The 27635-nt window shown below is 40.3% G+C and overlaps 1 protein-coding gene across 5 annotated transcripts in view; it reads left to right on the plus strand.

Moving 5' to 3' along the window:
• Positions 1-27635, plus strand: part of LOC109899946 (calcium-activated potassium channel subunit alpha-1) — a 203328-nt gene that overhangs the window by 146684 nt on the left and 29009 nt on the right. For 3 of the 5 annotated variants that reach the window (XM_020495617.2, XM_031835378.1, XM_031835375.1), the window contains exons 13-20: positions 5-74; positions 268-423; positions 748-857; positions 1368-1436; positions 2354-2440; positions 2873-2949; positions 18037-18069; positions 23363-23456. In XM_020495617.2, coding sequence (XP_020351206.1) covers positions 5-74; positions 268-423; positions 748-857; positions 1368-1436; positions 2354-2440; positions 2873-2949; positions 18037-18069; positions 23363-23456 — 696 coding nt within the window. The remainder of the gene's footprint in view (positions 1-4; positions 75-267; positions 424-747; positions 858-1367; positions 1437-2353; positions 2441-2872; positions 2950-18036; positions 18070-23362; positions 23457-27635) is intronic. The other 2 variants (XM_031835376.1, XM_031835377.1) reach the window with 1 other exon arrangement.

The following is a 27635-nucleotide window of genomic DNA, read 5'->3' on the forward strand; positions in this document are numbered from 1 at the left end:
CCAGGGTGATATCCATCAAGAACTACCACCCAAAAATCCGAATCATTACCCAGATGTTGCAGTACCACAACAAGGTGTGTACAGTACAAACCCTTCAGAGTGCTACTTATTACACTGTGTCATTGAACTCCAGCGGAGGCAGGCGAACATGAGTTCTCTACTGATGCTCTTCCTGCACCTCCCTTGTATAGAAGGGTTGCAAAATTCAGGAAACGTACGAGAATTGTATAACCCTAATCTCGCTCCACCTTTCCTGTGTGTCCCCAGGCCCACCTTTTGAACATTCCCAGTTGGAACTGGAAGGAGGGTGACGATGCCATTTGCCTTGCTGAGCTGAAGCTGGGCTTCATAGCACAGAGCTGTCTGGCTCAGGGCCTGTCCACCATGCTGGCCAACCTCTTCTCCATGAGGTCCTTCATCAAGGTACTCGTTAGGGAGAGCCAAAGAGACTGTAATCGTTAGGTCGTCCGTTTAAATCCATCTCGAAGGACCAGGAAGAGCCAGAGATATTGAACTAACATTATTCTACTTTTCCACAGCCTTTAGTACAGTAATGTTCACACGTTGTCTGACTGTATTTGCATTTTCAGAATACTTGTCTTATATTTAAGTATACACCATACAGTACAGACACTCTTAAAGTGTTATTTGCTTTATGGTCACTTTGTTAACCTTTGTGCGAGTGAAATATGTTCATGATAAAATACTGTACCTTTGCAAGCCATGTTTTATCTGTTATTGTTTCAGATTGAAGAGGACACGTGGCAGAAGTATTACCTGGAAGGAGTAGCCAATGAAATGTACACTGAGTATCTGTCTAGTGCCTTTGTGGGCTTATCCTTCCCGACCATTTGTGAGTAAGTATGACCCTCTTTTCTGAAGTACCCTACTATATCAAGTATATTCTCTCTCCCCCTCTATCTTTTTCTTTTTTCTCTCCATCCCTCTCTCCTTTTCTTTCTCTATGTCTGTCTGTCTGTCTGTCTGTCTGTCTGTCTGTCTGTCTGTCTGTCTGTCTGTCTGTCTGTCTGTCTGTCTGTCTGTCTGTCTGTCTGTCTGTCTGTCTGTCTGTCTGTCTGTCTGTCTGTCTGTCTGTCTGTCTGTCTGTCTGTCTGTCTGTCTGTCTGTCTGTCTGTCTGTCTGTCTGTCTGTCTGTCTGTCTGTCTGTCTGTCTGTCTGTCTGTCTGTCTGTCTGTCTGTCTGTCTGTCTGTCTGTCTGTCTGTCTGTCTGTCTGTCTGTCTGTCTGTCTGTCTGTCTGTCTGTCTGTCTGTCTGTCTGTCTGTCTGTCTGTCTGTCTGTCTGTCTCTCTCCTACTCATCCCTTTGATTGTGTATAAATATTTCTGATTTTGAATGCTCCTCTCTAGACTCTGCTATGTGAAGCTGAAGCTGCTACTGATTGCTATCGAGTACAAGTCTGATATAAGGGAAAGCAGGTAAAGTTCACTGTGTTGTACATTGCCAATTGTACAATGTGATGTTTGTCAGAAATTGTATTGTAAAAAATAATGTTGAACCAAGTCATATGCAGCACAGTACAGGTTGTCCATTTTCCAGATCTTTACATGCAAACCTCAATATCCAGACTGCAATGACAATACAGCTGTCCTGACTGTGATCTATTGTAATGGATTTCAACTTCAACTTAATACACAGTACTCATCACTGGCATTTTTTACACACTTTATGGTTTACAGATAGTTTACAAAGTTTGACAAAGAAAGTGGTATGCCCCTGACATCCATATTCTTTATTTTTACCTACAACACTTTCAAACACACCCACAGTCATCCATGTCGCATTTGTTATTCAGATTTGTATTCATATTTATAGTTTGATGTTTCCTCCATTCAATTTCAGATTACTGTTTGATGTGTATGCAGGTGTGAAATTATGCAATTAACTCTTTTTTATTACAGCATGGCTGGTTGTTCTTGGCCTAATTACTGTCACAGTCTCAATGGAAAAGAAACATCAATGACTACTTTCCATCTAAAATCATTAAAGACTGAAAACATTGCCATGTACCATCTTAACCTAATTCTGAGCTCTGGGGATTCTAGCTCTGAGGATTCTCATATTGTCCCTTCCATTCTCTATAGGTGGAGGTTCTCTAATCATTACTTGTCACTGTTTAATTATCATTGGGTGATGGCAGCCATTTTATAATACCAGTGACACCTGCATTTGTTTTTAGCTTGATTCCCAGGAACTACAGTACCTCACCAACCCGTGTTTGTCCGAAAGGCGTACCTTGTGTACCATTCCTTGTGATTAGTGCATTAGGATGTTAAATGTAACAGAAAGATTCTCCTCATTGACGACCATGTATATTTGTTTGTATTGACAACAGCACCCTCATCAACCCTGGGAACCATGTGAAGATGCAGGAAGGAACCCTGGGGTTCTTTATCGCCAGCGATGCCAAAGAAGTAAAGAGGTATGTAAATGTTTAGAGTTTCAAGTTTTAACGTCACATGCACAAGTACAGTGAAATGCCTTTCTTGCAAGCTCTAAACCCAGCAATGTAGTAATCAATAACAATGTAATACTAAAAATAACAAGGTAGAACAAAAACACATGAGATATATAAATAAGAAGAACACGATGAGGTAAGTAAGTATATTATATACAGGGTCAGTTCCAGTACAATATTTCCAATGTGCAGGGATAGTGGAGTGATAGAGGTAAATATGTACAGGGGTAAGGTGACTATGCATCAGGATAAAATGTACTGCAAATGTAGGAAAATGTACTTAATTGCCTCTGTTAGAAGAGACAGAAAGCCTACAAATACAGTTTGATATCAAACTACTGTATGTTAAATTACTCTTGGACTTGCTGATGATTTAATACTGTGCTGTTTTCTTAGGGCACTTTTTTACTGCAAAGCTTGTCACGATGACATCACAGATCCCAAAAGGATAAAGAAATGTGGATGCAAACGATGTAAGTATTTATTTACTGTTCTTTAATTAAAAACAATATTTATTGAGCTTTGTCTTTAATGCACAGGCATATTTTAATATGCATATGTAGATACTGTATAAAACTGTGCCTTACGCCTCGATCACACCTACTTTGTTGTTGTGCAAAATGGTACGCAGCATCCGATGGATATGTGTGCAACAAAAGTTCAACATTCAATCTCTGATACCGTTTCTGTTAAGCCATCTATGCATACAGTTTGACACATACAGTTTGACACATACAGTTTGACACATACAGTTTGACACATACAGTTTGACACATACAGTTTGACGCATACGTTCAATAAATCCAACGTGTATGCACCACACAGAGCGCACTGCAACTGTCTCTGCAATGTAATGCTGCAAGGCAAACGCATCGTTACGTTGGAAATGAATGTACTTCTGGTGTACCAAAATGCAATGACGCTGTCGGTGTGATCGAGGTGTTAGTTTTTTTTTAAATAAAAGATATTTGAACAATGTGTACATGTATTATACTGTACTGAATGTTCTACTATACACATTTCTATAATTATTAGATATTATTCAGGTACAATAACTACCAAAGTTGTTGAATAAACACCTCTTCAGATGCCCGTTGACAGGTATTTGTTTAGAGGTTTGAGCAGAGCCCAACATTAACATAAACATTATAGCATCACTACATTGCCTGTGTCACATGTGACACCCTGTTCCCTTTATAGTGCACTACTTTTGACCAGGGCCCATAGAACTGTGGTCAAAAGTAATGCCTTATATTGGGAAAAGGATGCCATTTGGAACAAAGCCATTGTCTTTACACGATCTACATAGCCATTTGTCTAAACCAGTTATGTCCTTTATTAATAATCCACAGGATAAAACCCTGTAACCTCTGCCTCAGGAAAGGCCATATGATTATTTTAAACAAGCATCCAGTGCACAAATAACTGTGTACAGAAAATTAATAAAGTGTCATTTGGGCTATCTCCCAAATTACACTTTATTCCCTATATATTGCACTACGTTTGACCAGATCCCACAGGGCCCTGGTCATAAGTAGTGGACACAATAAGGAATAGGTGGCCATTTGGGTCGCATATTTATTCATATTTAATGTAGCACTCAATAAAGAGAATGAGGATATAGAAACAAATAGCCTGGTCCCAGATCTGTCATGTTTGGCATTACAATGACTATAGAAGTTGGCAAAACACTCTGAACAGATCTGGGACCAGTCATGACAACAACAAAAACAGGGTGATCTGTCTTAAATCTGTTTTTATTTTCTCCTTTCAAGATTTCAAACAGGCTTCTTCTATATTGTGCCTTGTTTAAAGAGGCTTGTCTCATATAACTTTGATGACCATATCTACTGAAGCTAATGTTTGATGTATTCTCTTTCTGCTGCCTTGGAACATGAAACAATGTTTTAACTGTTCACGTATAGTGCTTTATTGTGAGTAATATAGGTGTCCTACCCCTACCCTCCGTAGTACAGCCTGCTACCCTTGAGTTCGATCTTTTTTGTTATTGTTGAGTGTACTGCACATGTTGCATGTGGCGATGGTGGACACTTCTGCCTGCATCCTTCACGTTCACTCACATCTCATTTGCACGCTATACTCTCAGGTCAAGGAGAACACAAAAAACGTGATGATTGGTAGATTTGTCGACCCTATACATTAGGGTAGATACCCGTCAACCTTAAGTATTTGATGAAGCCAAATATACAGTGTAGCCTTAAACGAGTCCAATTACATAACAATTATTTTTCCTGTGGTACAAGAGAAAAAAAGAGGGTGCTAGTTAGTTCCAATTATATATATATTTTTGTCCCTGTAAGGAACCCTTTTTGGTTCTTCGAAAAGCTCTTGGTATAACCATGTGTATAGTTCTTAATTACATTGACAGAACCAGAGGGTTCTTCATTACACTGTTCAACATTTTCTGGCTACTGGTTGCAGTGAAAATTCAGTAAATATTCAAAAAGTTACTGTATTTTTAGAGCTTGATTAAGGTATTATTGCTGTAAGGGACAGTTTGCTTCTTTATTCTGATTACTTTGGAGTGAACCAAAGATGGCGCCGAAGAACATGGTTGACGTTTTACATTCTCCCAACCAATTGTGCTGTTTTGATAGTTTTTTGGGGTTTGTGTAACTTATTGATTGTACTTATTGTGTACGTAATGTTGGTGCTACTGTCCCTTCTGACCGAAAATAACTTCTGGGCATGAGAACAGCGATTACTCACCGCAGACTGGAAGAAACTTTTTCCTTTAACGAGTCCGACGAGAAGGATATCTTGCTTTCACTGGAACAGGCCCAGATCCTCGCTTCCTTCTGAGAGTCCGTAGGTGAGCGAGTAAACCCCCACTGTCATCCGTTCTTCTTGCTAACGTGCAATCATTGGAAAATAAAATTGATGACCTACGAATAAGATTATCCTACCAACGGGACATCGAAAACTGTAACATCTTATGTTTTACGTGACGTGACTGAATGACGATACGGATAATATAGAGCTGGCGGGATTTTCCATGCACCTGCAGAACAGAGATGCTACCTCTGGTAAGACGAGGAGTGGGGGGGTGTGTCTATTTGTCAATAACAGCTGGTGCGCGATGTCTAATATTAAAGAAGTACCTTATGATAAGCTGTAGACCACACTATCTACCAAGAGAGTTCTCATCTATATTATTCGTAGCCGTCTATTTACCACCACAGAACGAAGCTGGCAATAAGACCGCTCTCAGCCAGCTCTATAAGGCCGTAAGCAAAGAAGAAAATGCTCACCCAGAAGCGGTGCTACTAGTGGCCGGGGACTTTAATGCAGGCAAACTTAAATCAGTTTGGACCAATTTTTACCAGCATGTCATATGTGCAACCAGAGGGGGGAAAAATCCTAGACCACCTTTACTCCACACACAGAGATGCATACAAAGCTCTCCCCCGCCCTTCATTTGGCAAATCTTACCATAATTCTATCCTCCTGATTCCTGCTTACAAGCAACATCTAAAGCGGGAAGTACCAGTGACTCGCACAATACGGAAGTGGTCAGATGACGCGGATGCTACACTACAGGACTGTTTTGCTAGCACAGACTGGAATATGTTCCGGGATTCATCCAATGGCATTGAGGAGTACACCATCTCAGTCATCGGCTTCATCAATAAGTGCATCGCCGACGTTGTTCCCACAATGACTTTACGTACATATCCGAACCAGACAACAGGCAACATCCGCATTGAGCTAAAGGCTAGAGCTGCCGCTTTCAAGGAGTGGGAGACTAATCCAGACGCTTATAAGGAATCCCGCTATGCCCTCAGACGAACCATCAAACAAGCCAAGTGTCAATACAGGATTAAGATTGAATCCTACTGCACTGATGCTCGTCGGATGTGGCAGGGCTTGAAAACTATTAAGGACTACAAAGGGAAACCCAGACGCAAGCTGCCCAGTGACGTGAGCCTACCAGTCGAGCTAAATGCCTTTTATGCTCGCTTCGAGGCAAGCAACACTGAAGCTTGCATGAAAGCATCAGCTGTTCTGGACGACTGTGTGATAACGCTCTCAGTAGCCGATGTGGACAAAGCCTTTAAACAGGTCAACATTCACAAAGCCGCTGGGCCAGACGGATTACCAGGACATGTACTCAAAGCATGCGCAGACCAACTGTCAAGTGTCTTCACTGACCTCTCCCTGAACGAGTCTGTAATACCAACATGTTTCAAGCAGAACACTATAGTCCCTGTGCCCAAGAAAATGAAGGTAACCTGCCTAAATGATTACGGCCCTGTGGCATTCACATCGGTTGCCATGAAGTGCTTTGAAAGGCTGGTCATGGCTCACATCAACAGCATCTTCCCGGAAACCCTAGACCCACTCCAATTCGCATACCGCCCCAACAGATCTACAGCTGACGCAATCTCAATCGCACTCCACACTGCCCTTTCTCACCTGGACAAAACGAACACCTATGTGAGAATGCTATTCATTGCGGCAGGTAGCCTAGTGGTTAGAGCGTTGGACTAGTAACCGAAAGGTTCCAACATCGAATCCCAGAGCTGACAAGATAAAATTCTGTCGTTCTGCCCCTGAACAAGGCACTTAACCCACTGTTATTAGGCCTAAATCTCAGCTTTGTTAAATATACAATCGAAGAAAAACTATTTTATGTATCATAGTGATTCAGGTGTGACATTAAAACAGAATAATATGCCCCACCAACATTAGACAGCTATACAGAAAACCCTCAAATTGCTGAAATACTGTAAGTAAATGAAGTAAATTAAATGAGTAAATTAAATCAATGATGAGTGCAGAGATGTATTATAGGTAATGAATATGTATGGCAATGACTTTGTGGCGCAACAGAAAGGTCAGTGTACTTAAATTCCAGAGTTTGTCTGTTCAACAACCAGGTGGGGTCATACTTTAGCTGAACAGCAATAACACATTAAATTGCATGTGATCACTAATGTGAAGTGTTCCAAAAACAAAAAAAATCACGTGAAAAGTCACATGATGTGTTCCAAAAACATGTTTTCACATTTTCACATGTGGAATGTCACAAGTGAAGTGTTCCAAAAAACATATTTTCACATGTTAAATGTCACGTGAGGGTGTTACAATTATTATTATTTTTTACATGTATTTACATGTAAAATGTCATGTAAAGACTTCCGGAAACACAGGTTTTCACATGATCATACATGTGAAATGCCACATGTGAATTGCTCCAAATCCATGTTTTCACAAGTAGAATGTCACATAAAGTGTTCCAAAAACACAGGTTTTTAAATGTAAAATGTGAAAACACAGATTTTCATATGTAAAATGTCACGTGACATGTTCCAAAAATACACATTTTCAATGTGAAATGTCACAAGTGATGTGTTCCAAAAACACAATTTCAGATGATTTCAAATGTGAAATGTCACGTGAAGTGTTCCAAAAACACATTTTCAAATGTGAAATGTCACGTGAAGTTTTCCAAAAACACGTTTCAACGTGATTTCACATAAATTAGCTTGCCATTCCTCACTTGCAATTGCATTTAAACGTATAGGATACTTGTTTAGGTGTGCTTTTGGGACAAACTGTAAAATCAAAAATCCTGTAATTTTATAGTAAGTTACCAGCTACGGAGTTGTGATGAAAATAGTGGGAACAACTTTTTCTGTATTTCTTAAGCTGAACTTTATACAACGAACTGTATTCGGGAAGTGCACAGAAATTCAAATTAAGATTATTTGGGAATTTGATTCACTTTTTGAATTGACCTTAACATTCGTTAGCACACTTTATAACCAAAGAACACCAACGATAAAGTAGCAGTGCTTAGGGACACTTGACATTAAGGCCTAGATTCAATCAGATCAAGCATATTGGTGATCCAAGCTGTATCACAACCGGCCGTGATTGGGAGTCCCATAGGGCGGCGCACAATTGGCATCCAGGTTTGGCCGGGGTAGGCCGTCATTGTAAGTAAGAATTTGTTCTTAACTGACCTGCCTAGTTAAATAAAGGTAAAATAAATATGGCGGTGTTGGAGTTTTAACTCATTAGACCTGTCAAATCGGTGAGCGGCTGCTCATGTGGTCATTGTCACAAAGCCACACCCATCCTAATCAAGTTAGAATTTCATAATGAGAAAGTGTAGGCTATATAGAAATAATGAAACTCAAATCAAAATAAAACATTTAAATTATATCAGCCTAATTGAGCTGTAGATCACATAGCACAGTCCGGTGTTCCAAACTGCTCTGTGCAGCCAATTGTAATGTCCTCTTTAGGTATAAGGCCGGGAACTGCTTGGGGATTTGAGAGCTCTAATGCAGTTCCACCTCCGACACTGCCAAAACAACCACTATGCAGGTGGCCATTAGTGCAGATCTTATAGAATCTAGCCCTGTGTGCATAAATGCTATTGGCACTTGAACTTGCAACCTTTTGGTCTGGAGTGCATTAATGTCTCTGGAGGGCCACCAGATGGTTATTTGTGAACATGAACATATCTCCACACACTATCAAATATGAAAGTATGTATGGTTACAGTACAATGTTGTTCCCTGGTGTACAAAAAGGGTACATGTGCAGAGAATCTAGTACAATGGTACATTTTTCTACCCAATATATTCAATATGGTACTGCATTAGTAACCATGTGGGAGGTGGGAATTTACCAATTGTGAAGTTGGAAATACCAGCTTCAGGTGCATTCAGGTGCTTTAAAGTCATTGGGAAACTGCAATTGGCTAAATGGCCACATTTGACCACTCCCCCAAATATGCTAATGGCCCCCAAATAAGTATTTTTCCATCACACAGTGATGGGTAAAAAATTACAAAACACAATTACAAACTTCCATGAAGATCAATGCTACAAAAATAATCTACAAAATACTTGTATTTTGAAATGTATTTTTTTGAAATACATGTAGTTTGTATTTTAAAATACAAAAATACATTTACAAGTAGATGGGCTGTACAGCAACAGCATTCTCAGTAACGGTTACAGAACCATTTTACTTGATATGATATGTTGTTGTTTATCTACCTTAGTTGAATGCACTGACTGTAAGTCACTCTGGATAGGAGTGTCTGCTAAATTACAAAATGTAATGTATGTGAAAATGAACCAAAATGAACTGCAAAGCACACTGGGTATTATTATTACTATTATTGGCCTTATTTTGGGGTAATGTCTAGATGGGACACAGTTTAACCTAATTATCCTAACCTGCTACGTTAATTCAATTAACCTGATGCGTACATTTTCCAAAACCTGCTATGAAAAGTCAATTTCGACAAAAGCTGTATCCCTTCTCGACCGAACCTTGTTTTGTGGCGGAGCTCATTAGAATAATACTCAGCATCTTTTGCAATTGTACATGTTTACATACACAATTATATTTAGTTCATGTAGCAGATGGTCTTATTCCACCATAGTGCCATCATAATTCTGATACCAATGCAGGGTGAAAGGTGGCCACAAAATGGTGAACCACTATTAAAAAAAAATGGTATAGAAAAGTATTTTATATGTTCAAAATACGAATTACAGCACTTGAAAGTATGTTGTTACAAAATACATTGGAGTATACTTCAGCCCAGTGTAATATAAAATACTCAGAAGTAATTGAAATACATACTTCAAATACTTGTAACAGAAATACTGCACATCTCTGCCCCCACTTATATTTTAAAGTGTAATAATGATTGTACCTTATATTCAAAATATAAACTGCACCATGTGAGTTTATATGTGTACCTTTGACCTTTTTGTACGCCAAGGAACAACACTGTACATTAACCATACCCTTATTTTTTGAGTGTGTTAATATATGTAGGTTGTCATCGTAAATAAGAATTTGTTGTTAACTGACTTGCCTAGTTAAATAAAAAATGTAATAAAAATATGTTCCAAGTAATGAGTATGACCCTGCTGGCACTGCAGAAACATCGATGCACTCCCTACCAAGAAGTTGCAAGTTCAAATCCACAAATGTATACTGTAGTGTCCTTAAGCCCTGCATAGTTTTATGTTGATGTTACGCTGGTGTTGATAATTGTACAATTATTTATTTGATTCTGGGCAGCTTTTCCCAAATGTGTTCACAGTGCAAAATGATACAAGATTTTACAGTAATTTAAATCAGAATATAGCAGCATAATGCCATTTTATAGAAATAACCCCTTCAAGTTGTTGTGTATGTTTACTTTATTTGTACTGCAACTTTAGGCAACATGCAGAAATGCATTATTGGCAATAAATATATAGCCAGTCTCTCCAGTATACTGTCCTTTAACGTAACACCTTAATTTAGCTGTAAAATACAGTAACTAGTTTTAGATTTACCGTATTTTAGACAAAAACCTATAGAAGACCATAACACAACATTCTGAGAACGTCCTAAAAACATAATTGGGGTCATCCCTGAAACAAACTGGGAACTAGACAAAAGCTGCAGGGGACCATGACTGTTTAAATTGAATGAATGTCAATAAATGCCTTTTAAAGTATTCTAAATGGCATTTGACATATAGGCTTTCACATGTGCTCAAATGTTGTCACGTGTAATTAATGGTATCACATGTTGAAATGTTGCATCCCCGTGATGTATTTTTTTTCACATGATTATGTTTTCACGTGCTCAAATGTTGTCACGTGTAGTGTAATGGTATCACATGTTAAAATGTTGCATCCTCATGTTGTCACATTTATTTCACATGAAATCGTGTTTTCACATGTAGTTTCATGTTCTCACATGTTGAAATTTTGCATCCCCATGTTGTCACATTTATTTCACATTCACTTCATATGAGATCATGTTCTCACATGTTGTCATGTGTAATTTTATGTTGTCACATGCTATCTATCACGTTATCACATTAACTTCACATTAAATCACAAGTGATCACAACGGATCACGCGATCACATGTTAAATTCATGTGTTTTTTCCGTAAGAGTTAAGGTTACTGTGCATTTTCCAGTAACGTAATGGCAGTTGGTCACCAGGTACTGTAGTTCATGTTTATTTTTCAATATTTTACTGTCAGCCTAAGTAGTTATTCACAGGAACTTACTGTGGCTGATCTCTGTCACTCTCACTGACCTGATGGTGTGACAGGAAGGTCTGTTTGCGGCCAGGTGAGGTCCCAAGTGTGTTCACCACAAAGAATGGTTAGCAAATGTCAACTGATATTACGCTATCTTGTAATCAGAAAAGTCCAGGTAAAGTACAGTAAGTTACTGACAGCTGGTTGACAGTTACAGTACCAGTCAAAAGTTTGGACACCTAGTCATTCAAGGGTTTTTTTTTATTTGTGCTATTGTCTACATTGCAGAATAATAGTGAAGACATCAACATTATGAAATAGCTCATATGGAATCATGTAGTAACCAAAAAAGTGTTAAACAAATCAAAATATATTTAATATATTAGATTCTTCAAAGTAGCCACCCTTACCCTGATGACAGCTTTGCACACTCTTGGCATATTATTATTATTTATTTTTGATTTCACCTTTATTTAACCAGGTAGGCTATTTGAGAACAAGTTCTCATTTACAACTGTGACCTGGCCAAGATAAAGCAAAGCAGTGCGACACAAACAACAACACAGAGTTACACATGGAATAAACAAACATACATTCAATAATACAATAGAGAAAGTCTATATACAGTGTGTGCAAATGAGGTAGGATAAGGGGTGTGAGGCAATAAATAGGCCATAGTGGAGAAATTATTACAGTATGGCAAATGAAACACTGGGGTGATACATGTGCAGAAGATGAGTGTGCAAGTAGCGGTACTGGGGTGCAAAGGAGCTAAATAAATAACAATATGGTGATGAGGTAGTTGGGTGGGCTATTTACAGATTGGCTACGTACAGGTGCAGTGATCTGTTAGCTGCACTGACAGCTGGTGCTTAAAGCTAGTGAGGGAGATATGAGTCTCCAGCGTCAGTGATTTTTGCAGAAAAATCAACCAACGAGAGCATACAGGTCGCCATGGTGGGTAGTATATGGGGCTTTGGTGACAAAACGGATGGCACTGTGATAGACTGCATCCAATTTGCTGAGTAGAGTGTTGGAGGCTATTTTGTAAATGACATCGCCAAAGTCAAGGATCGGTAGGATAGTCATTTTTACGAGGGTATGTTTGGCTGCATGAGTGAAGGATGCTTTGTTGTGAATTAGGAAGCCGATTCCAGATTTAATTTTGGATTTAAATTTTGGAAGGAGAGTTTACAGTCTAACCAAACACCTAGGTATTTGTAGATGCCCTATATTCTAAGTCAGAACCGTCCAGAGTAGTGATGCTGGACTGGTGGGTAGGTGCGGGCAGCAATCGGTTGAAGAGCATGTATTTAGTTTTGCTTGCATTTAAGAGCAGTTGGAGGCCACAGAAGGAGAGTTGTATGGCATTGAAGCTCGTCTGGAGGTTTGTTAACACAGTTTCCAAAGAAGGGACAGAAGTATACAGAATGCTGTCGTCAGCGTAGAGGTGGATCAGAGAATCACCAGCAGTAAGAGCGACATCATTGATGTATACAGAGAAAAGAGTTGTTCCGAGGATTGAACCCTGTGTCACCCCCATAGAGGGGGAGGTCTGGACAACAGGCCCTCCGATTTGACACACTGAACTCTGTCAGAGAAGTAGTTGGTGAACCAGGCGAGGCAGTCAACCAGGAGAGGCAGTCATTCTCTCAACCAGCTTCATGAGGAATGCTTTTCCAACAGTCTTGATAGAGTTCCCACATATACTGAGCAATTGTTGGCTGCTTTTCCTTCACTCTGAGGTCCAACTCATCCCAAACCATTTAAATTGGGTTGAGGTCGGGTGATTGTGTAGGCCAGGTCATCTGATGCAGCACTCCATCACTCTCCTTCTTGATCTAATAGCCCTTACATAGCCTGGAGGTGTGTTTTGGGTCATTGTCCTGTTGAAAAACAAATGATAGTCTCACTAAGCACGAACCATGATGGATGATGTATTTCTGCAGAATGCTGTGGTAGCCATGCTGGTTAATTGTGCCTAGAATTCTAAATAAATCACAGATAGTGTCATCACAAAAGCCTCCCCACACAATCACACCTCCTCGTCCATGCTTCACAGTGGGAATCACACATGCGGAGATCATCCGTTCACCTACTCTGCATCTCACAAAGACACAGCAGTTGGAATCAGAAATCAAAATTTGGACTCATCAGACCAAAGGACAGATTTCCACCGGTCTAATGTCCATTGCTATTGTTCCTTTATCCAAGCAAGTCTCTTCTTATTATTGGTGTCTTTCAGTAGTGTTTTCTTTGCAGAAATTTGACCATGAAGCCCTGATTCATGAAGTCTCCTCTGAACTGTTGATGTTGAGATGTCTGTTACTTGAACTCTGTGAAGCATTTATTTAGGCTGCAATCTGAAGTGCAGTTAACTCTAATGAACCTATCCTCTGCAGCAGAGGTGACTCTTGGTCTTCCTTTCCTGTGGCAGTCCTCATGAGAGCCAGTTTCATCATAGGGCTTGATGTTTTTTGTGACTGCACTTGAAGAAACTTTCACATTTCTTGAAATGTTCCCGGATTGACTGACCTTCATGTCTTAAAGTAATGATTTGATTATTTGAGCTGTTCTTGCCATAATATGGACTTGGTATTTTACCGAATAGGGCAATCTTCTGTATACCACCCCTCACAACACAACTGATTGGCTCAAACGCATTAAGAAGGAAAGAAATTCCACCAATTAACTTTTAACAAGGCACACCTGCTAATTGAAATACATTCCAGGTAACTACTTCATGAAGCTGGTTGAGAGAATGCCAAGAGTGTGCAAAGCTGTCATCAAGGCAAATGGTAGCTACTTTGAAGAATCTCAAATATAAAATATATTTTGATTTGCTTAACTCTTTTTTTTGGTTACTATATGATTCTATATGTTATTTCATAGTTTTGATGTCTTCACTGTTATTCTACAATGTAGAAAATAGTACAAAATAAAGAAAACCCCCGGAATGAGAAAAGATTAAGTAACTTTTTAACAGTGTAGTGCTTCATGGCATAAAGGCATTCATGTTGGGGGGAAAGAACAGGATGGTCCTTCACAACCATCACAGCAGTAAAAAAACTTCCTGAAATGCAAAAAAAAAATTGTTACCCTTATCACCCTCACTCACACCTGACAAAGAACCCCTCAATAACCTTTTTTTAGAGTGTGGTGTTTACATGATACATATTTGACTTCTGTAGAAAAAGAAGCAGTTCTACTGCAACTAACCACCAGATGTCCTCCAAACTCTATAAACTAGTAATTGTTACAGCACCCTACCATTTGAAATCTGAAGGTGCCATTTTTTTCTACCCAAAAGTCACTACACCTTCACTTTTTACGAATCCAACAAAGTGAACCCAATTCTTTCCCATGCAGGCCAAACCAGTACCCAGTCCCATCCTCGTACGTGTGTACTGTATGTGGCTAACATCTCATCCAGTGGCTACATCATGAGAACTTTTCTGAGGATCTATGTCAAGATGACAAAGATCTACTGTAGCGTTATAGCTTTTGGCATAACATTGATATTCCACAGTCCTGCTTTGCTTGGGTTGTCAAATGCTTACAGTTCATGTTCATCACAAAACCAGCAAACTGTTTTATTTCAACCTTTAGGCTGCATACTATATAATGTGGTATACCTTTGGTGTAACTGTGATACTATAACAGTGTATAACTGTGATACACTACACAATGAATACAGTAGCCCATCCACCTACCTTTTATATGCAAGTATTGAGTACAGTGTATTTCACCTCAGGGCATCTATCATCCATGACCTTGAGTGTCATCATTGACCCTTTGATATTTACATCCACTAGTCTCAGAAGATAGCTACTGACTGAAGATCCTCATTTTATGTGCATAAGAACACAAGTTAGCATCAATGAATGTTTTCAAACTAAAGCCCACAATAGGATTTAGCTACATTGGTCAGTTTTAGATGATAGAATAGTAGTACCAGTCAGTGATGTGGTAGTTCGAGTCTGACTCCCCAGCTACTCCCTTCCCAAGTATTCCCCAGCCCTATCCTCCTCCCTAGATACAGAATAACCTTGTGTTGCCATTAACCTGCTGCCTTTCCTCTCCTCCTCTCATCCTGCCATCCAACCAACCACCCTACCGTCCCATGACTGTAGCCAAGATGTCCGTCTACAAGAGAATGATGCTGGCATGTTGTTTTGATTGCGGCCATTCAGAGTGTGACTGCTCTTGCATGTCAGCCAATGTGCATCATGATAGTAACACGAAGGACACCCTTCAGCAACGTGGCTTCCCTCTCTCTCCTGTCTCTCTTAATGATTGCTCAACCACTTTAAGTGCCTGTAAGTTGTCAACGTGACACAGCATGTATTATCCATGTTTGTGATGTTCACTGTATGTATGTTCATGTGGTACAAAGTCTGGCTCGTTTGTTTTCTGTATGGTTTAAAAGGAATCGATAGTTTAAATATGGCACTTTTGTTAGCTACTGGTGTAATTGTTGATGTTGTTGGATATTCGTGTTATGATTTTAGGTATTGTGTAGTGTCTTTGTCCTGCTACTAGTGAAGATGGTAGTTGTCTTCTAGAGCATGCTATGTTAGTCTAGCGTGTGTTGTGCTGGTGTTTCTTCATAGTTTGTGTTTTGGTTTTACTTTAGCGTCAGATCATTTACGGCTTTATTGTTGTTGTTTTAAAAATGTGTAATTTATATGGATTCTTTCAAGATGGGTATGAAATGATGTATCATTATTTTATTGAATTATGAAATGTTTTTAGTTGGTTACAGTACATCTCTTACATTTGAATAAGCTGAGTTTATTGACAACATTTTAAATAATATTTAGATATTTTGGATGGACATAACCAATTCTCCTTGCCTTTATTATTTGGACATTGTTGAAGGGTTTCATAATGCTGTGGCCTATGTGGTACATTTACTAGTGACCTGGATCACTCATCACTGAGATGCTTTAAGAGCCGGGGCTGTAAGACACACAACCCAGCCTGCCAAGAAACAAGCCCCTATAGACAGGGACACTGACATGGAGCCAAGGGAGCTTTGTCTCTGGTAACTCAGGCCCCTACAGACAGAGATACAGACATGGAGCCAAGGGAGCTTTGTTCCTGATAACTCAGGCATTTTATATCTCTCTGAGGTGTCGGCGCATGACATCATCACCCGACACTAGTGCATGTTGTTGTTTGTGTCGGGGGAAAATAAGTCCTGAGAAGAGCAGAATATGCAATGTGTTACATGTTACTTTGATATATTAAGTCCAAATTCGTTTAAGCAAACGTCTTTTAATCAAAAGCAGATCTGCAGCACATAGTTACATCTCTGGGGCTATCCTCTCCCCTCCAGCTGCATCATGTCTTCCAGGGCTGTTGTGGATGTGACCAGTTGACTAGCTGTAGTCTGGCTGCATGGATAAGATAGCAGAGAATACTCCAGAGTCGCTGTCTACACGGTGTGCGGCATGCTGAGGGCAGGGACTTACGTGGGCTGACATGGAAATTATGTTTGCATTTTCTTTTTTTTTGGAGTGCTACCGGTTGTCATGAAACTCAGGGTGACAGTTCCTAACCACTAGGCAACCCAGAGCACCCTTGCTCCCCCTCTCTCGCTCGCTCCCTTCCTCTCACTCTCTTCTCTCCCCATCACCCGCTCTCTCTCCCCACCCCCCCCACAGCCCCCTATCTCCTCCTTTCTCTCTCCTTTCCTCTCCCTCACTTCCTTTCTCCCCATATCTCTCTCTCTCCTCCCCCAGGGCCCCCTCTCTCCTCCTCTCTCTCTCCCTCTCTTCTCTCCCTCTTTCACCATTTCTCGGTCCCTCTCGCCCCCCCCCTCGCTGGGGGACAGATGCTAGTCTTTTAGTCCTGTGCCGGCCGATCGCAGGCGACAGATGCCAGGACCAGCATGCTCCCTGGTTGAACATATCCTGTCACAGTCTTGCCTTTAGCCCAAAGCCTGACCTTTTATATTGTACTATACAGGAATGGGGATTCAATGCGTAAGGTACTTATGAACATGTACTTTCTCTGGGTTCAAAAGCCGAATCACTGACTCACAGAAAGTAACTTCCATGCATCCAGATGTTCCCAGGCAATCCTGTGGAACCGGGGATATCCCTACCGGGGAGTAGGGAAAACCTTTCCTTTGTAAATGTAGACCATTCTGCTATAGGCCTCTGTCATCGATGTATGCTGTACTGTATATGCAGTAACTACAACTACGTTGCGCTGTAACAATACGGTTTATCATTTTAAGTTAACCATTCATAATTTCAGCTTGCTGACGGCATCACCGCAAATCATTGAAACATTCTTATTTTTCTTAATATTTTTTTCTATTTTCCATTGCTTTGTCTATATGGTCTTCAAGGCACACCACAGTTCAGTGGTGTCTTAAAGAGATTCAACCCAACAGCGGCTTTCTAACCAACATTGTAGCCTTCAGTTTTAACCTGCATTATTATCCTATATAATTTGCTCTCATTGCAACAACCCTGTAACCTCTCATTGTATCTGCATTTTTCTCAGCAAAAAATAACTATAACGGATATATCAAATCAAGTAAGTTTTGATTTCAATTATGTTTTTATTTGTTTCTTAAGTCATTAACCCCACTCCCAGTCCCCTGTCCATTCCCTGCCGCCATCCTTCTGACTGTGTCTACCTCATATTTTCCTGTTTGCTCGTCAGTAGGGTTGGGGTCAAATCCATTTAAATTAATTTCATTAATTCAGGAAGTACACTTAAATTACAATTCCAGTTTTCCTTAATGGTTATTTTTCTAATGGGAGAAAAATTGGAATTGGAATTCCAGTTTACTTCCTGGATTGATTGCATTAAATATAAATAAAAATGTGTTCTTAACTACTTGCTTTGTCAAATAAAGGTAAAAAAAAGAAAAGAAAATATATATATATTTGTTTTACCTCAACCCTGCTTGTCAGCCACTCCTGTGTTTCACTGCTCAATAATCCCACATCCTCAACCACTGACGTTGATAAAGCGACTATGTACTGTAGTATGTCCCTCTGGACTGGGTTGTGTATCTTTGGGAGGGGGGCTTGTGTCTGTCTGATGTTGCTCTGTGATAAAAACATTGCTGTACTGTAAGCCTGACATGGTACATGAGACAAATTAACTTTAACATTTTATTGTATCATTTTATTTATTGATTTAAAAATATTTATTTGTGGAAAGTACAGACCGATACCTGTTTTTCAGTTTTATATTCCAATACTATATGTTTCATTAAGTATTAGTTGTAATTTGAGCAGTAGATGGTGCTACGGCTCTAAGGTATCTCTGGAGTTCACTGGACTGTAGAGTATAGCACTCTAGTTCTCAGATAACACTTACGTCTGGAGAATTTTAAGAGAGCTTGGAAATAGCTATTGGATCAATTGTTTTCATTGGGGGGGGGGGAGTTGACAATGAGAACACATAATCTTCTACATTATTTAGGAGGGGTATAGTGCAGTGAGAAAATATTACTATAGACCATCTACAGAGTTGAGGGCCATAGACAATGATTTATACATACACTAGATGACTGATAGGGGGCGCTGTGTTGAAACCACTGTGCCGCCATCTTTCCAGTCCCCCACCATTGTTAAACATGTTTAGCTATAGAAATGTTATTTTGGAAGCTATAGAAGTTATAAATGACTATATTCATCTTTGCCAAGTGAATTCTATTACAGACAGCTTAATGCATACTTTCAATTATGTTATGTGAGCTAAAAAATAAATGTATATATATAAAAACCTTTTCCTTAAAGTATAATTTTGAGGTTTCTAATATTACTGTCCCCACTACAACAACACAAATATTGAAATACATGTACATCCTTGAAACATTTAATTAAAATACTGTAGAATTACATTAATGTCCTATGGAGGACTGCTTCTACTGGGTAGTGCTAATACCGACTGGTGTCTTCAAAGGCTCTCAATGGCCAATACATAGAATCAGCAATATTTTACAGTGCATTCGGAAAGTATTCTGACCCCTTCACTTTTTCCACATTTTGTTACGATACATCCTTATCCTGAAATGTATTAAACATCCTCATCAATCAAAACACAATACCCCATAATTACAAAGCAAAAACAGGTTTTTAGAAATGTTTGCAAATGTATTACAAATAAAAAACAGATACCATACTTACATAAGTATTCAGCCTTTCAGAATGCACTGAACATCATTGGTCCTAGATAGCCAGCCCATCTGCCACAATGTGTTGTCCCTGCTGTAAAGCTGTGTGGGTTTGACGTGGGACAGATGAATGCAGGAGGTTTGGGGCTGGGACGGTAATGTATTAGACAGCTGACCAGTTAAATAATCATCTCTACACCCTGGCTTCACTGGCTTCTGTTCCCAGCTAGCTTTGGGCGAGGTGGAAATATCTTCCTCCTGATGGTATTGTTAGATTTTAGTCATATTTACCATTTTTGTCTATTGTAAACACTAGGAAATTAGATAAGTAAATAAACAAATGAACAGCTTTGATTAGGGATTAAATTAGTTGATTTATTAAATTTATTGTGATAAACTACGTTTAGTTCTTCCCCATTCAGCATTATGCTATTTTTCCTTTTTAGACACTGATTGTAAATGTCCGTTGTCATGCCGTTGCTCTTATCGTACAACAATCCAAGTAACACCTGAAAGCCCTGCATAATTCATTCATGTTTATTATGAATATCAAAGGAAATGTCATATCTAACATTTCATTTTAAGAGTCTACTGGTTAAGTGGTGTTTAATAACAATGAGATCCTTAATGATTTAACTGTTAGTATTCTTGTGCCATATCCCGTACTTAAAATAATAATGAATGACACGACTGTGAACAACAACAAAAAAATCCACTGATATCCAACCCATTATTAAAGAAATGTCGAATCAACCCCATAGTTACTCATTTGAGGACAAACTACATTTCATAAACTGTGATTATTGTTATTTGCTAATTTTCATTATTTTCTATTTGGCAGTTAAAGACAACACCCTTATCAAAAGGTCAACCTATCAGAACAAGTCTATTAAATTGAACCACAACTCCACAGCCAACGCGACCCACCATAAAGTAGCAACGCCCCACAGTGGAGTAGTACTGCCTGGCTCTGGGTCCGGCTCTGGGTCAGTTCCTCTAGTCAACAACCGTAAAGGAAGCCTGCAGCCTTCCAGGGGGTCCTCAGTGCTGAGGCGTAGCCTCCTGGGTTCCAGAGAGCTGGTCGAGGTGGCGAGGGGACCAGGTGGACCAGGGGGGCTGGCAGCAGAGGAGGCCAGCAGGCTCCTGAGGGCACGCAGCCTGCCAGTGAAATACAGATACCAGCCCAGTCACTCTAGTAATGCCACCCTGCTCAATATGAGACACTGTACATGTAAGAAGCCCTCTCACATAGAACTACAGCATGGTGTGACTAGCTAGGCAACAGTAACTAGGCCCCTGCTCACCACTACTAGATAACAACACACAGGTGCATGTGTTTGAGACCGTGGCTGGGGTTGAATGAATAGATTGCAAGCCCCCTTGTGTTGCCCTTCCTTGCGGCACGGTGTGGCTAGGCTAGCTAGGCCCGGCTCAACAATGCTAGCTAGCATCATAATGCATGTGTTTGTGAGTGAGGCTCTAGTGGAGGGGTTGCAAGCCCCCTTTGCGTTTCGCCTCTGTGCGGCACGGTGTGGCTAGGCTAGCTAGGCCCTGCACAACAGCTAACGTCACAACACGTGTGTTTGTGACTGAAGCTAAGGCTGCTGTACTGCTGGGGTGGAGTGGAGTGGTTGCATGTGTAGCATTCCTTACTAATGACCCAGTATGTGCAGCTGTCAGCTGGGAGCTATTAAATATTGAACAAACTGACTGAGGAAGATGTGAACAAACGACCAGCCATCTCCAGCAGTGTGTCTGTGTGTGGGTGAGCAGCATCCCACTCTGCTGAAAGCCCCTTACTTACAGTGCTTCGTCCCTGTTTCCATTATGCTGTCGTAGGTAGACATGCCAGCAGCGTTGCAATTGAACGTGTAGCCCAACTTCAAAGGACCATGACATTTGAGATGTTATTCATTTGAATGTAGGAGTTACATTCTAGATTCCTTTGTAAAAGAAGGTCAGGTTGAAACACGTTGTGTCATGTTGACAGTCTGAAACACCATTTAAAACCACTTAGCTGCTTCTCCTGGTTTTGTCTGAGTGTGTCCCAAACGACACCCTATTCCCTAGTGCACTACTATGGGCCCTGGTCAAAAGTTGTGCACTATATAGGGAATAGGGTGCCATTTGGGACATTATCCTGGTTTTGTATATCTAACTCGTTATAACTCAACATGGCTGCTAACATGGCTAGTTGTGTGTTAAAGATAAGTGAATAGAAACGCTAACATGCAATGAGAGGATTTTAGTAACAGTCTTAGTTAGAAGCTGTCAACTTGCTGTTTTTGTTCAATTTTATTTTCACTCAACTGGCACAGAGGAGCTGTTTTTTCTTTCTTTTTTTGTGTATAAATGTGATATCAGCTAAATTAATTTCTACTCGAGGGTGAAACTTGTAATTTATTTTTCCGCAAAGAGAAGAGCCTGGGTCAGTGCATGTAGTTTCACGTAGTGTTAAAAGACAATGTCCAAGGGGAAGCTGAGCGGTGGATAAATCATACTGGCACTCAGACAAACCTAATTACACGAGCCAAGGGCATCGCAGTCAATGTCGTCAGGCCCCGAGACGAGAGGAAACTAAAGACCAGCCACCTCAGATGCATTCAGACATTGGAACAAAGGGGCCATATTTCCGATGTCATCTCCGTGATATTTATGCTTTATTATCTTAATTAGATGAACGAACATTGTGAGTGATTTTCACAGCCGGCAGTAGAAGCATCTTAAGTGTTTCTAATATAATGAGTAGTCGCTAAAGGGACATGGCCATATGGAATTTTAAATAATATTTGCCTATACTGGGTTAATGCATGTGTTACAGTCAGTCACACCCTCTTAGTGATACTAGGGGCTCGATTCAATCCGTATTGCTGAAGTTCAGCACTATGACACGATTGATTTCCGATTAAGCTATCATATGCAGTGTTTACTGTGAATGCAGTCTCCGCTAACACGGGAACATTGCCTTTAAATTTCTATTACGCTATGGATTGAATCGAGTCCTAGCTAATTCTATGGGTTGATTCCATACTGCATTTTTAAACTACAATGATTCAGAAATGGTTTACTTTATGAGGATAATTACAATTTGTATATTTCTAAAGAACGTGAACACGATATGCAAGTAGAAACGTTTGACAAGGAAAAGAGAAGGTATCATTTGTAATTGCCCTTCTAGTGTGGGCTTGGTTTTTATGGTGATTCTTGTACAGTACTGTATTGTACCATTTTTGTCATATAATATTCTATGCACAGTATGAAAGCTACAGTAAGAGCTAAAATGAGCACTTGTCAAAGTTTTACAGTAAGTCTGTTTTACAGTAAGTCAGTGATACATTATTTCAGCAGCATGATGGGGATGGCACTACAGCATGTTGGATCATTATGTTCACACACACGGACAATGTGCACCTGCATTTTGGTTGAGTTGCATTTTGGGGATTTTGGACTGTTTGTCAAACATGTCAGGTTGTACTTGCATACCATGTGCCCTCCTGTCTTGTCCTTACTCCACCCTTTCCTCACTCCGTTCTCACCTCCTGGACTCCCATTCCTTATTCTAACCTCTCTCTTTGGGATCTTCTCTGACGTTTGAACTGATTGTGTTGTCTTGGTGTTGTTACAGTAAATGTATGATTTACTATAAGTGTTCTCACTCAGCCATTCCTTTGTTCCTCACACTCTTGTCTGTGCTTGCAGTCGAAGAGGAGCAGTATTCGACACTGTCGCCTAAAAAGAAACAACGTAATGGTGACACAAGGAACTCACCCAACGGTTCACCAAAAATGATGAGGTAGGACAACAGCTTCAAGAGAGCACTATATATCAGTAATATTATTTTCTATTTCTTTAACCTAACAACTGTGATGATAAGTGTTGCATGGAATTAGCCATAGAAAAAGAAGGGACAGAACTCTCTAATGCCGAAACATTTTTACTCTGTCAGTTCATCAGCGGTTAATGACACATAGAGCTTCAATAGTTATTTAATGAGAGGGACAGACGGACCGACCATGATAATCTGTTTGAGAAATACTCTAGTTTTAAGGCCTCAACTGTCACCCTCCTAGTCCCATCCACATGTACTGGAGTCTTTAAACAGCAGTGACACTAATGACATCAGCAACCAATCAGAGAGGCTCCTGTGGTTCTATCGCCTGGGGCTACTCCTCTATTGTAGCGATCCCTTTGAGTTCTATTTTTGGTTCATAAGGCCACGAGTGATGTGCACCATCACCATCCAAACTGAAAATCAAATGCTACCTTGCTTTTATCTTGTCCCATGGAATGAAATGAGTGTTTATTGATTTTGACGGCTGATAGGGACTGTTATTCAACACATGAGGCCATTAGAGGGAATAGAAGAATCCGTATTATTAAAGGGGAAAGGTAATAGATGGACCAGGTCAGAGAGAAGTCACACAGCAGTGTATGGAACAACTCCAAACCTCTCTGTATAAAACATGATGTAATTCTACTTTATATTACTACTCTATATACTTGTGTAAAAGTAAGTTGAAGTGAAGGGACTTCCGAGCAAGTTATTATAGTACTACACTTTACAGTTACCCACAAACATTTGTTCACCCTCTTACATGAGGAAATCACCTTTGTGCAGAAAACTAAGGAGTGTCCCTGTTTGTCACATAATTTACATATGTTTTCTTTGATCTGTTTGACTGGACATTTTTCTTAGCAGGCATTTGCCCTCTTTTGATTTGCTTCAAAGTGGTGTCAGAGCTTTACAGTACCACTTTAGGAGGTTTCCCTGGCTCCTGGGAAGGTAGTTGAAAACCTGGTGATCTGTAATGTTACTCAGACAAAGGCCTTTTCATGTTATAGCCCTTAGCTAAATGGACGCTAACGCACCAGACTCACATCAAAGTGTGTAATGTACAGTGTTTATTTTGTATACAGCAATACTGTGTGTCTAAGCCAATTTCCCCCTTAGGGGACATTGAAGTTTATCCTATCATATCCTCCTCCTCTGTTGGTCATGTTAATACTGCTGGATATACAGGTGGATCTGATCTTTCATATATGAACTACTTAAGAGCTACATGGTGCATCGCCTGACTGCCTGGCTGTATGCGCTGTGGAGAAGAGGGGATTGTTTGGGTTAGCCTCAGGGATACTTTATTTCTACAAGCGGAGAAAAAAACCCATCTGGTTATGTATACTATATCAAATGTGTTTTCTACAGGACCTGGGGGCCCCACGGCCTCTGTAAATAAGTAATGATCAACAGATTGGCTGTGGGTTTCTGAAAAGCATGCCTTTGTCAGTTTGTATGATTGGGGGAGCATTTTCAAAGCCATCGCCTGCTTTCATTGCCTGCTGGAGTGGAGCGGGACAGAGTGTTCACCCACAGATAGGAGCTGCTGTAGCTACATTACTCTTACTAAAGGGAATGCTGGAAGAGGAAATTTGACACAAATAAAATGCTTCTAGCAGAGTTTCTTCTCAGTTGAGCTGTCAACTCCTATGCTCTAGAATTCATTGATTTTATATGCTACTGATGTATTATCTTTCATGTTGAAAGTGAATCTAAATGAATCAATCACTGTGATAGGCTTACAAGCTAGGCAGGAGAAATATTACTAATTAGAATGTAAAAATAAAACCACCCCAAACTTTTCTTGGTTCACGGGTGGATCTGAAACCTATGGCATTCATAAAGATTTTGACTCTGCTAAATCTACACAGTGTAAATAATTTAACCCATAGCCTACAGTATGTGTTGATGAAAGCAATCAGCTGTGGAGATACTAGGAGATATAGGATGCATCTCAAATGGAACCCTATTTTCTAAGTACAAAGTACCCTTCATTTTGGTCAATAGTAACACACTATGTAGGGAATATGGTGCCATTTGGGACGCAGTCATGGTGATATAGTCATCTCCTGATGATGGCAGAGAGAGAATGTGACATGACACTGAAGTAACAAGTCACACCTCACCTCCACTATCCTCCTTGACGATTTCCTCCTCGCTGAAATTAACACCATTTCCATACCTCTTGATGGGCCATGAGACACATCTAATTGTGGAAAGTCACAAAGCATTTGCTTATACCCGTCTGCACCGTGACACCCATGTCATGTTGGGTACATCGCGGCTGAGGTGAGTGGCGGTGTAGGCTAGTGACAGGCAGCCAGGCCGTCATGGTTGACAGTGTTTGCTTCCCAAATGGCACCTTATTCCCTACATAGTGCACTACTAATGATCAGAGCCTCATGGGCCCTGGTCAAAGTAACACACTATATATAGGGAATAGAGTGCCATTTGGAATGCACACAGTGTGTCTGTGAGACTGTGAGAGATAGCTATCTTGGCAGACAGTCTCTGCCTCAATCACCAGTCATGGTGGGGAGTGGAGATTGAAGTGACAGGCCTCCACTGAGTGAGTGGTGAAACATGCAGCTCGTAATGAAATATTTAGCTGGGTGTAAAAGCACTAAATGTTTTCACTCTTATTAGCACCTGTTCTGGTCTTCCTTTCAACTTCCTACAGATTATTAAGAACACAACATGCAAGTCAGGTCGTCATTGTAAATAAGAATTTGTTCTTAATTGACCTGCCTGGTAAAATAAAAAAAATGTATAAGGTAAATTGATAATGTTAGATCAGCCCAGCCAAAATGTACATATGAAGGAGCTAATGGTTTATACTTTGAACTAGAGGTATATCCACATGCAGGCAACTACTCAGATAAAATAATAAAATAAATTGAGATAACCAATTGCTAATAGAAGTGGTTGTTTCTGATGATCAGCTATTGTGAGAACTTGGCATATTTCATAAATGTTGTTCACTTAAAATGATCTGTTCAACATACACTGTTCAACCACATCCTATGACAGTGCCACGGTGAAAGTCACAGAGATTTTTAGTAAGGCCAATGTTTGTCTATGGAGATTGCATGGCTGTATTCTCGTTTCTATACACCTGTCAACATAGGGTCTGGCTGAAATAGCAGAATCCACTCATTTGAAGGGGTGTCCACATACTTTTGTATATACAGTACCTGTACAAAGTTTGGACACACTTACTCATTCAAGGGTTTTTCTTTATTTTTACTATTTTCTACATTGTAGAATAATAGTGAAAGCATCAAAACTATGAAATAACACATAATTTAACTAGGCAAGTCAGTTAAGAACAAATTCTTATTTACAATGGCGGCCTGCCCAGGACGATGCTGGGCCAATTGTGCACCGCCATATGGGACTCCCAATCACGGCTGGATGTGATACAGCCTGGATTCGAACCAGGGACTGTACTGACGCCTCTTACACTGAGATGCAGTGCCTTAGACCGCTGCGCCACTCTGATTCCTCAAAGTAGCCACCCTTTGCCTTGATGATAGCTGTGCACACTCTTGGCATTCTCTCAACTACCTTCACCTGGAATGCTTTTCAGTCTTGAAGGAGTTCCCACATATGCTGAGCACTTGTTGGCTGCTTTTCCTTCATCCTGCAGTCCAACTCATCCCAAACCATCTCAATTGGGCTGAGGTCGGATGCAGCACTCCATCACTATCCTTCTTGGTCAAATAGCCCTTACACAGCCTGGAGGTGTGTTGGGTCATTGTCATGTTGAAAAACAAATGATAATCCCACTAAGCGCAAACCAGATGCGATGGCGTATTGCTGCAGAATCCTGCGGTAGCCATGCTGGTTAAGTGTGCCTTGAATTATAAATAAATCACAGATATTGTCACCAGCAAAGCACCCCCACACCATCACACCTCCTCGTCCATGCTTCATGGTGGGAACCAGACATGTGGAGATAATCCGTTCACATTCTCTGCGTCTCACAAAGACACGGCGGTTGGAACCAAAAATCCCAGATTTCCACCGGTCTAATGTCCATTGCTCGTGTTTCTTGGCCCAAGCAAGTCTCTTCTTCTTATTGGTGTCCTTTATGAGTTGTTTCTTCTTTGCAATTGGACCATGAAGGCCTGATTC

This window comes from Oncorhynchus kisutch, linkage group LG11 (assembly GCF_002021735.2).
Source record: "Oncorhynchus kisutch isolate 150728-3 linkage group LG11, Okis_V2, whole genome shotgun sequence".
Taxonomy (NCBI): Eukaryota; Metazoa; Chordata; class Actinopteri; order Salmoniformes; family Salmonidae; genus Oncorhynchus; species Oncorhynchus kisutch.